The 12,360-nt window shown below is 33.8% G+C and overlaps 1 protein-coding gene and 1 long non-coding RNA gene across 2 annotated transcripts; one reads left to right on the top strand and one right to left on the bottom strand.

Moving 5' to 3' along the window:
* The first annotated feature begins 1,008 nt into the window (after positions 1–1,008).
* LOC141482868 (uncharacterized) lies at positions 1,009–2,534 on the top strand. The gene is made up of 3 exons (XM_074176743.1): positions 1,009–1,528; positions 1,588–1,809; positions 1,869–2,534. The coding sequence occupies exons 1-3, from the start codon at positions 1,358–1,360 to the stop codon at positions 2,514–2,516; spliced, it is 1,041 nt and encodes a 346-aa protein (XP_074032844.1). The 5' UTR covers positions 1,009–1,357; the 3' UTR covers positions 2,517–2,534.
* A 1,303-nt stretch (positions 2,535–3,837) lies between these two features.
* On the bottom strand, positions 3,838–4,965 carry LOC141482867 (uncharacterized). Its single transcript, XR_012465767.1, has 3 exons — positions 4,529–4,965; positions 4,369–4,469; positions 3,838–4,317 (listed from the first exon to the last, which is right to left on the bottom strand). It is a non-coding gene; the product is annotated as an uncharacterized lncRNA (long non-coding RNA).
* Between the last annotated feature and the right edge of the window lie 7,395 nt (positions 4,966–12,360).

Here is a 12,360-nt window from a genome sequence, read left to right as displayed (position 1 = left end):
TTCATCTCAGCCAATGGTAAGTGATGGCGTTCCATGTTAAAGCACAATATTTCCAGTTTAATTGCTGAGCAAGAACTGCATAGAATGTACAAACTCGACACTTTCAGATTATTCATTTTAGCCGAAAACCTACAGTTTGTAAAAAACTTGATGAAAAATCGGTTACCGTTTACAGTTACCGTTTTTGCAGACTTTGTTCAACCCATAGAAATCTACAGGGTGGTCAAGTGTACCAATTTAATCGAAATTAAACGACCTCATGCATTTATTTTTATGATATTTAGTATGTTATAAAAATATCCCTAGACTTTTCCGATGTGTGTATATACATATATAGATATGCTGCTGTAGTCTCTCTCATTTCTGAACAGACAATAGTAGTATTTTTGTTCGTCTTGTATTATAATCATGAATTGTATTTATTTGATTGAAATCCAAATTCGAATGTTCGTAATTTTTTTCAACAAAATGACTGAAACAACAAATTTCCAATTGAAAAATGGACTGAATATCTAAATAATCACGTGGTATATATAAATTGACGTAGGTTCAAGATATGGTCATTTGAATATACATTTTTCTATTTCAATTTGCAATTTCTTAAGAGGATTTATTATTGATAAATTAGCTGTTTCCCAAATTAAAATTAAATATTGTAGATTCGAATATACCAAACAGAAATTATACATTTGAGATATTTCAACGGAATGAAATTTCTAAACCTAAATAATATTTCTTAAATGGGTTTGATTTATTTTAACATCTCAATGATAGTATTCCAGCAGATACTTTTATAAATGCATAGTCTTAAAAGTTTAGTATTTTGACAATATTCAATAATTTTGTTGTCGAAATCCAAATTCTCTTTTTTGTGATTTTATTCTTAAATACCAACATTAAAGAAGACTTTTCATAAATCAAACTTAATTTATGATGATTTAACCAAGAGGTTAGCAATATAATGTCATTAATCATGTTACTGCGAATTTCTTTAGTATCACTAGAAAATAGTTATTTATGTATCAAGGGAATTAGGAGGGCCTTAATTACCGATGGCAAAGTTTGCGTCCCGAGGGCCTCTGGCCCGAGGGACAGCAATTGCCTGAGGTTATTAAGGCTCATTAATTCCCGTGGTACATAGATAATTTTATTTCTGACCGATTTCAATAAAATTTTGTTCATTTTTGAAACGGAAAAATGTACCAATTCATTACCTTCCCGGTATATTTGAATCAGGTACCGTTGACTATAGTAGAGTTTTCTTGTTGCTACGTTGTTGCTATGTTACTTGTTTATAAACAGAACTTTGTTATCAAGCTGTGTTTGCGGTGAAAACGTGTTTTCTACCCCAAATATAATGGAGGATATTTTGAAAAAAGCTGAACAAGCAAGAGAATCATTAATTCCATCGAAAAGTGAAGCCGTATACCAAAATGAATACAAGATATATCTGGACTGGCTTACACGGAAAAATGTTATGCCAAAAGATGTCACTGAAACTGTATTTCTGGCATATTTTCAAGAACTGGTAAGGAATTTTCTATGTTTTTCGGTAGATTTGGTAGTAATTGTGTTTATTCGTTTCAGTCAGAAACGTATAGTCCGAATTCTTTATGGACTAAATGGTCAATGCTAAAATCGATGGTGACTATACATGAGAAACGAGATATCACCAAGTTCAATGAACTACAGGCTTTTTTGAAACGGAAGAGTAAGAGTTATAAGCCGAAAAAGTCTGCTGTTTTATCTCCTAAAGATGTTATCAGATTCCTAAAGGACGCTCCTAATGATATTCATTTATTGCATAAGGTAATTTTTTTCTTATTTTCCTTTTTGTGTGTATTTATTTCCTTTTTTTTTTGTTATAGGTTGTTTTGATTATGGGTTATTTTGGAGGATGCAGAAGTCAGGAACTTTTGAATATGAAGATATCGGATATAGAGGACCGGGATTCCGTTATGGTAGTGAACGTACCGAAAAGTAAAACTGGTGTATCGAAGAAATTTACAGTTGTGGATGAAAAAGAGTTCTCCGCTTTGCCTTTATTAAGACTTTATATATCTTTGCGTCCTAAAGGTATTGAACGATTTTTTTTGAGCTTCCGACAAAATAAATGTACATCTCAGCCAATTGGAAAAAACATGTTTGGGAAAATCCCCAGCAAAATCGCAATGTATTTAGGATTGCCAAACTCATCTTCCTATACGGGACATTGCCTTCGTCACACTTCTGCTACTGCTCTAGCCAATGCAGGAGCAACTATGACTAACTTAAAAAGACACGGAGGTTGGAAAAGTTCCACGGTGGCGGAGGGGTATTTGGAGGATAGCATCGAATTGAGAAATAAAACGGCGCGTATGTTGTCTACTTTGTCATCAGAAGTGGCAGGTACCTCGACTGTAGTGAACAGAAGCTCCAGCCATACAAAAGAAGAAATTGTTTCCAGTGGCGGAAGTAATTTTCAGGGAACATTTCAAAATTGTACATTTATTATTTGTAATGACGTGAATAAATAAAATATGGTTCAGTTTTCATTTCTATTTATTTTTACTTGTAAAAGGTAGAGGGAATTATAAAATCTATAATGTCCCAAGGGAGTTATGACCCTCTTTATTGATAGCGTAACTATGACGATATAAGCTTATAATATCCCGGTCAGAAATAAATAAAGTAATGTTGTGTCATCCGCGTATAATTTAATATTTCCTCTCAACAACAATTTGGAAAAATAATTTATATGAATCAAAATTAAAACTGAACCCAAAATAGACCCTTGTGGAACACCACAAGTAATAGTTTTCAATGAACGGACATTTTTTCCTAGATACAGAAACTGTATTCTGTTAGACAAATAATTTTCAAACCATCTATGAATAATGAATCTCTCATCGAATCCCAATGCTATTTAATTTTTTTCTTGTAGCCAATATAAAAAACCATTAATCGAATTAACAAACAGGTAATGTTACATTTGGAAAGCACTGTAGGGTTTCGTTCCTTAAAGACAGCATCATCACAATTCATTCCATGATATTTTTTCTTGAAGATTCGAAATTACGACTTGTACAGCATTATGTTTCTCAAGAAGTCATTATGCTCGACGCTTCTGGTTTAAAGAACGGTCAACCTCCGGTACATGCTAGGACATATATCATCTTTCAATAGATTTATCAAAAAGAAGTATATTAATGAGCATCCATTAGAAGAAAAAATGCAGCGGAAAATCATAAATATTCACGCCGCAGAAATTATTTTGATGCCTAATTATTCACATCTGAATTATCAACAAATAAGAATTTGAAATATTGAAAGATTAATGGATTAATCGTTAGTGTTGGTTTTTTAAATGGGAATTAATTTAGTGATGGAAAAACAGTTGTATCGGGCACAGATTGAATCATACATATTCATCAGCTTTAAGAAAAATCATTTTGTTACTTGTTCAGCATTGATTATAATAAATGATTGGAATAAATGTGATGGTATACGATATTCATCATTCCTTTTAGGAGAGTAATTAAAACGTTTCTTAATGCCTCTTTATATGCCTCTGGGTTTTAATATTGAATATTTCACAACCAAGCAAAAGTAGTTTTTTAACGGGTTTGACAACTAGATTTTTATTATAGGGTAGAAGCACCAGTAAATGAACGGTTAAGGCATTGTTGATTTTCAAATCATCATAATTATTACATCATAATAAATATTTACGTCAACTAAATTTCTATGTGATGCTGAAATAATCAATTTTCAAATTTTATTATTAAATTTCAGTTAATGCAATGTTATTGCAACAAAATCAAAATTAAATGTAATTAATGCATGAATTCCTAGTAAATGAACGCCCAATCCTAGTAAATAAACTCACATGATCTAGTGAATGAACAAAGTAAATAGATTTCTGAATAAATAAGAGAATGGCATAAAAATCAATATACCGGCATATATTGCAAAGAACAAATACAATGTATTATAAGTATAGCATAAAGATTAGTTATATTTGTTAATTTCTTGACATTCATAGCATCCAAGTTTTTTCAAAATCGGTGGTAAAATTGCTTCCGTGATCTGATTTTTATTGTACCAAATGTGGTCTTCAGGAACCGGCCATTTGAACAAATTGGGGCTAAGTGGGGCCATAGCTTCAACCTCATATTCATCGTCTTCTATATTGGTGACAATGGCAGAAAAGTACTTCTTCTGTTATCTGACTATTACATAAGAACCTATAATCACATTCTACTGTTGTAGACACATCAGATGTCAAGGTGGCAGTTAACTTGTTCTTTCTTATACCCTTTTTCATAATAGTTGATCCTGAAAAAGTGATAGTCAAACTCAAAGCGAGGTCTAAATATACCTGTTTACCTAATTTGTGTAAAACATATTTCTCATTTTCTGCAACTTGTTTTGAATTGTCGCTTAGATGCATTGGTCTCCACTGAGTTTGTTTTTTTCTTTTTGGGTATCTACGGTAAAAAATTGAATTTTAAGTTGCCAATAGTATATATAGAAATCAATTGCTTACCATTTCGTTCAGGTAAAACATTAGTTCTGATGGTTTTCCTCTTTCTAGGAAACTGTGATTTGTTCTTTTCCTTCTCTTGCTTTTTAGTATCCCTCATGGCTTTCCTTTTCAGAATCAAGTCTTCCTTGTCTTTTTTTCAGCATCTTAATCAAGAGTTGTGCCAACATGACGGGCGTAGGGGAGTCAACAATATATAGGTTCCTATCAGAAAGAAAAAAAAAGGTATAGCTAACCCAAATACAAACGAATACTTAAAGAGGGGGAGAAAACCTATTGAAATTGATGAATTTGCCAAAAATGGTATTCGAAGGAAAATTCACGAATTTTTTTACAAAAAAAAAATACCCAACTTAAACAAAATTTTACAAGAAGTTAGAGACGACCCGGATTTGCCTCATGTCGGACGAACCAAATTGTGGCAAGTTTTAAAAGAATTAAATTTCTGGTGGGAGAAACCAGACCGAAAATTCCTTTTGATTGACCGGGAAGAGATAATATGTTGGAGAAGAAAGTATCTAAGATCTATACGAACATTTCGGGCTGAAGGAAGGCCAATTTACTATCAGGACGAAACGTGGGTAAACGCAGGTCATACTCTCACAAAAATTTGGACAGATAAAAATATATCAAGCTCCAGACAAGCCTTTATGGAAGGTTGGTCTACTGGTATTTCCCCACCCTCTGGTAAAGGCAGTAGATTAATAGTTTCTCACATTGGCAGTGAAAAAGGATTTGCTAAGCATGGTTTGTTGGAATTTGAATCCAAAAGCACAAAAGATTATCACGAGGAGATGACAGCTGATGTTTTCGAAGAGTATTTTGAGCAGATGATTGAACATATACCACCAAACTCAATTATAGTATTAGATAATGCACCTTATCATTCACGACTAGTTGAAAGACTACCAACGACTGCGTGGAAGAAACAGGATATCATTGACTGGCTGCGGAATAAGTCCCTGCCTTACGAAGATGGAATGGTTGAAGCAGAACTTTTAAAAATTGCCCGGCAACACAAATCTAAGTTCAAGAAATACGTAGTTGACAAAATGGCGGAAAGACGAAACATCACAGTCCTTAGACTTCCACCCTACCACTGCGAATTAAATCCAATTGAACTCATTTGGGCACAAATGAAAAGCTATGTGGCTAGAAAAAATACGTCATATAAAATACAAGCTGTACGTGAATTGTTATATGAGTCTTTACAACATATTACAGAACAAAATTGGCGAGATGCAGTAAGACATGCAATAGAAGAAGAACAAAAAATGTGGGATCTTGACAATATAATTGATGCGACTGTAGAGACACAACCGCTAATTATTAACCTGCAAGACGACTCGGATTCCGAAGATGATCCAGTTTATTTTGAATTTGAATAGTTTTGTAAGTAATCGTAGTTTATATCATTTAAAAATAGGTATTAATTGAATAAATGTATCTTTTACAAATTGCAAGTAACTTATTATTTTTGAATAAAATAAAGACATTTTTTTAAAATAAAAATACAGTTTACAGTACCTACAGTTCAAGAATATTAATATATTTATTTATTTAAAGTAACTAATGTTTTAATCATATACTCTACGACACTGGTCACTCATTTCCACTCAAAATACCTACATAATCGGATTAAAAGTTTTATAGCTGTATTGTATTTCTTCAGATACAAGGTGGGTTAGTCGAAAACATCTTAAACTGCCAGTTTTAGTTTGGTTTTTGTTATTATATCATATTAGCTGTCCTCTCTGTATTTCAGTTCTCTAATGAGGGTCAAACTTGCAGTGAGCTATCAACAAATTATGAACGGACTATAAGTTATTCACCCAATAATAAGGGCAATAAATATTCGAGTTTGCAGTTAATTTTTATAATAACACCTAGAGTCATCGTCATCTGAGTGGAGAGCAACTCAACTGGTGAATGTCGTCCAAAGCGCAGGAAAGCACAACAATCGTCTGAATGGGCTCGGTATTTTGGGATGTGCATGGTGTAATATCAATCGACTATCTTGATAAGGGAGATACCATCAACCGTGAATATTATATAGCGTAAGTGTAGCGTTTGAGGAGTGAAATTCTCAGCCGGATTTCTTTTCTTCTATATCGTAATAAATCATCCACAATCTGTGCCTCCATATCGTACTATGATCTCATCGTCGATTTCTCAAAAGCGAACGTTCATTTTTTAGGCAAAAACACTCTGCATGAAGTTGACAGGAGCATTAGTAACCAAGTTTCTGTAATTCACTATATTATGAAAAACCGACAACAGAGAATTTCTAACGGCAACTAAAAAATCCGTGTTCGATTCGTTTTTTACTCAAATCCATAGTGGAATAAATATTTTAGTCAAACGTTTTAATTAAATTTCCCCAAATGAGAATATTGATTTATTATGCTAATCGTATGCATCGGTAATTTGTTATCGAGTTATATTCATTATATTTTTTATATTTATTCCTCACTGATTCGAGTCAGATAAGAGAACATTGAAGTGTATTTCAAATTCAATCATTATCTGCCAGAAAAAGATGTGCCCAAAATTTGATAGTTTGGATATAAATAATCCAAAGAGTCTCAATAGTTTTTAATGACCAACATCGATCTTCTGCAATAATTAGCTTTGATTATATTGCTCATTATATTTTCGACTGATATAAATAAGTTATCACCCGAAGACGGTTGTGGATACTAACAATCGAAACGACGTGGCATAACTTGGTTTGGAATCTTTGAATTTTATATTTTCAATTTTCTTTTCTTCAATTTCTTCAGCTCGTGTTGGTACTTCAATTTTTTGTGTTTTTTTTTGTTGCTTGTATGTTATTTAATTGTAATTTTAGTTAAACTTTCCAAAAATTGTTTTGTTAGGTTATGAAAGTTGTCAAAGTGCGTGCAAACACAATTGAGGTTATGACATTAGTGGCGGTGCGCAAATAAATATTTATCACAGTGTTATTAACAGTGTTGCGACCGGGACAATCGAATCCTTCACAACCCGGCATGTACTTGAGCTGCGGATTATTGCAAATCTACTGTAGATGAAGAAGAAATCGCACGAAAAGAGCCCTGTATTCAGTGTTGCCACACTGAATACAGGGCTCTGTATTCAGTGTGGCAGTGTGCCACACTGAATACAGTAAGTCTCTTGTTTTGGCTCTTGACTTATAGTTCTGTTGTTTGAGGGTTAAACTGTACTTTTAATAGTGGAAATCACCATGTATGCAGTAGGTATCTATAAAATGTATTTTCTATTGTTTCTAGCGACTTTCAACCTTTTGAACGCAAAATGAGATTTTTCCAATATACGACCAAGAATTTCCTGTATTATAGCAATTAGCAACAAACTGAGAAGTAATTTGTTCACCTCCTCTACAGGAACAAAAATGTTTCACTTTTTTTCGGTATTTGCAGTTTTCAGTTTGAATATTTCTACACTTTGACGGAATTTTTCCGAGTGTAATAATCGAAATTTACAAAATCTTAAATAACAAATTGGACCTCTGCTTATTCCCCGTAATTTAACTGGCGAACGTTATCTTGAAATGCTGGAAAACGCGATTGATCCGGTAATAACTGAACAATTAGAAAACGATCCTCTACTACTTGAACAACAATTGCATTTCCAACAAGACGGAGCCCCTCCCCTCAATTTGCAATACCCCGGTCTTTGAATTGGAAGAAGAGGTCTTATAGAGTGGCCTGCCCGATCTCCCGACCTGAACCCTCTGAACTCCTTCTCGTGGAGACATCTCCAAGACTTTTGTGACTCACCCTGAAAATTTGAACGAACTACGCCAAAGAATTGTGAATGAGTGTCGTCAAATAACTCCAATAATGCTGAACCATGTCAGAGACGGTTTTCACCAAGATTGTATTATTGTATGGAAGTAAATGGAGGACAATTTGAACATTTGATTTAAACACGCAGATTTAATTTTTTTGATTGTAAGCACGATGATGAAACAATTCAATTTTTTCAAGAATGTGATCTTTTGAAGATTGTTTAAGTTTGTAAAGAGAGCTTGATACAAATAAGGTTGTACATGTAAAAATAACCAACTTATTCAAGTTTGAGGGGTTGAAGAGCCCCCTATTAGGGGGTTGCTCGTTCAAGCCTAAAATATACGTCAAAAGATGTCCCCCAAACAAAAACATTCGACGTGTTTCGGGGAATGTTTCCACTCACTATGGGATAAGAAATATACGGGGCGGCTCGTCTGAGATGGAACACCCTGTAATTGTATTACTCTCTTTGAATAATTAAAGATATGTACTTATCTATTTGGATAAGTACCTACTTATCTATTTACTGAAAATGAATATAGAAATATAGAAAATAATATTGGGATCAATCAACCGTATATTGTTTAGAAAAATGACCATTGATACTTTCCGATTCCGGAGAGGGAGCCTGAAAATCAGCTACCAAGCCCAAGGCAGCAGGCGCGCAAAGAAGGATTACAAATAAGGCAGCAGGTGTTATAAAAAAAATACTTTTTCCAAATGAAGAAATACATGTAAAGTGAGTTCGAGTTATATCAAAGAGGTTACGCACAGCGCCATCTGCCGGCGAATAGATCAAGCAATAATGTCAATATATCAAGGAAGTTACGTAGAGCGCCATCTGCCCGCGAAAAGAGCAAGCAATAATACATATATACATACATACAGGTAAAGCTAATAAAAGCGTGTTAAAAAACTATTATAATAATGTATAACCCTTCAGGAATTTTTTAAAATGATGATATGTGTGTTGAGCTACTTTTCCGGGCTTCGCTCCGTGTTCTGTGTTCATGATCCTCACAAGGAGTATTTCCTCAACGTTTCGGAAGAGTCTCATTTGCCACCTTCCGGTGAAGTCGATTCACTTTTTCAAAAATCCCTTTCGCCTTCAGCCCTAATCGAGGTAAGTGATCTCCGTAAGCTACTGATAAGGTATTTCAGGAATGTTGATATTCAATTCTCGGTTCAACCTGTAAATAGCATCCTACGAAATGATCTGAAAGCTCAACTGAAATCGTTGACCTTGGGATTGAAAGACCCCGCTTTTCAAATAAAAATTCATTTAACTCGTATGAATCCTTACAGCATTTGTACCATCACAAATGTCCGTTATGCGCTAATGATTCGATGATAATTTTCTTAACCGTGTGTGTGTGTGTGTTCCTTTCCTTATTATTTTTTTTTCGGGTGCGTATGTTAACGCCTGCAGATTAAAGCATATCCATTGATTTATAGCAATAGATTACATGTGGGAGTATGGTTGTTAATTGCCTAGTCCTGGGAAATTAGGAGAGCAGTACGCCTAGAGATAGTAATAGGGGAGCCCAAGAGGGGATTTCGGGATTTACTAAAGCGCGGCAGATTAATATACAGGAGGATATCTTGTACCCGGTTAAGTACCTCCACCAAATATGAGCCCCATATATAAGGCCGCCTGTGATTGATGAAGGATCAGATTAGTAAAAATAAATTAATCAGAAATTCTCGAGCGCGTCAGATTAAGGTAGGGTGAGTTAATTACCTGCTAAAAAGTGTATATTCCAGTAATCTGACAATTTTATAGTGACGTGAAGAAAGGGGAGAGCAGCAAAGTTGTGAAAAATAATGTCATTTCGACATTCTCGAGCGTAGCTAATTTTTTTTATTCTTAAGGAAATAATTCAAGGATAACGAAAAATATATAACCTGACGATTTCCGCAAGCCGAAATAACAAAAATTCGTCGATGAAGTTTAATGCGTGCAGCTGTGTGATACCTATATTTCCCCCTCCTAGTTTCTATTTCTCTATTCTCTATTCACTTTTTCTCTATTAATTACTCTCTCACTCCGTCCCCACTCTGAATTCTGTTGCCATGACGCCACAGCTGATCACAGAGACTCGTTCGTGATGAAGATGAAGGTGGTGATTAACCAATCAATTAATTGATGGATGTAGCCCTTACTACGAGGTAGGAAATCATAATGAAGAAAAGAGAAATTAAAATTTTTATGTTTTTTACCACTTTTATTTGTAACTAACGTTACTGCAGTTTCGTCCTATAAGGACATTTCTAAACTTATATAATATATAAGGACATTTTCAACCTTATACAATATATAAGTTTGAAAGTTATACAATATATAAGTTTGAAAATTTCCTTATGGGACGAAACTGCAGTAATGTTAGTTACTCGAAAAGCATACACTTATTTATTTGCATGCCATTTCCTGAGCTTTTCAATCAATTAAGTTAAATGAATTAATTTTTTTTTAAATATTGTTTTTGTCAGATTAAGCGAATCCCTCTAGATAATCGTCAGATTATGAGACAGCATGTCTAAAACATAAAGATGAACCATATATATCTTAATCTGACGCGCTTGAGTATTTCAAAATGGCGATTTTTTTTTGCACATTATAATAATGGCCGCGAGTTTAAGTCAGATCGAAATCGGCAGATTATTGAATTAGAGCTTTTTTTGTTGCACTTAGCACCCCCTTAGAATAAACGCGTTCGAATAATTTTTTTTTTCCACTTTTAACTCTTACGTCGTCGAATTAAGTCGAGATTAAAGTCGAAATTTCGAGTTTGAAGTCGTAATTTCGAAATTACGGGATTAAAGTCGAAATTTCGAGATGAAAGTCGTAATTTTGAGATTGAAGTCGAAATTTCGAGACAAAAGTCGAATTCGAGATTCAAAGTCGTAATTTCCAAGAAACAAATAATCAAAATATGTGGCCCTTCTGCGATTCCGTAAGTTCATGGTATCTATTATGTATTTTTTATTTCTATGTTTTATCCAAATTTGAAAATAATGAAAAATCGATCAGTATTCTATTTGATTTGTCAAGTGCATTTGATACCATCAACCATCAACTTCTTCTCGATAAACTTTATGATATTGAAGTTCGCGGCCAAAGTCTAAAATGGATTAAGACTATCTGACTAGCAGATCACAATCTGTTAAGATTAGGCTCAAATCGGGAATATATCATTCTGAAAATCGTAACATCTTAACAGGTGTTACTCAAGGTAGTGTCCTAGGTCCTACTCTCTTTCTCTCATTCGTCAACAACATCTCTAATATTATCAACAACATTATACTGTTTAGTTTGCTGATGACATGTCTTTTTTATTGAGTTCTACTTCTTGTGAATGATTATCTGAGCAGGCTGATATTGCAGTTGCTAATATGCTTAATTACCGCGCCAGAAACGGCCTCGTACCAAATAGCAATAAATCTAATACCATTGTTTTCTCGCTTAGAGAAATGGACTGCAGTATATTGGTTAGAGCTGATACTAAATCTATTGTGCAGAAAAAATCAGTCGAATTCTTAGGGTTGAGCATTGACTCCCAGTTATCCTGGAATGGTCATATTGACTCTTTCTATTAAATTATCCAAGTATTGTTTCGTTATTTGGAATCTCTGAAATTCTGTCCCCATTAATATTTTATTAAGCTACTACTATGCCTATGTTCATTCAAGTCTAAATTATTGCTTAATTAATCTGTTACGGTAACTGCATCGGATTGAATGATCTGTTGATTGCTCAAAAAAAGATACTGAGAACCATGTGTTTTAAAAAATATGGTGATTCTTGTAAGCAGTTATATACCAAGTTACAAATTTTAACTGTGATATCCATGTATATTTTAAATTGTGTCACTTACATTAAGAATTATTACCATAAGTTTCAACAAAGGGATATCATCTGCATAGCTGCTGGTTATACTCTCAGGCAAAATTATAATCTGATAGTTCCTGTACACAAATCAACATCTGTATCAAACGGACCTCATGTTATGTCTATAAAAATATTTAATATACTTCCAACAT

This window comes from Leptinotarsa decemlineata, unplaced genomic scaffold (assembly GCF_025532065.1).
Source record: "Leptinotarsa decemlineata unplaced genomic scaffold, Ldec_3_MD MMD2_tig00002082_RagTag_RagTag, whole genome shotgun sequence".
Classification (NCBI taxonomy): domain Eukaryota; kingdom Metazoa; phylum Arthropoda; class Insecta; order Coleoptera; family Chrysomelidae; genus Leptinotarsa; species Leptinotarsa decemlineata.
This window is presented reverse-complemented; position numbering and strand designations above follow the sequence as displayed.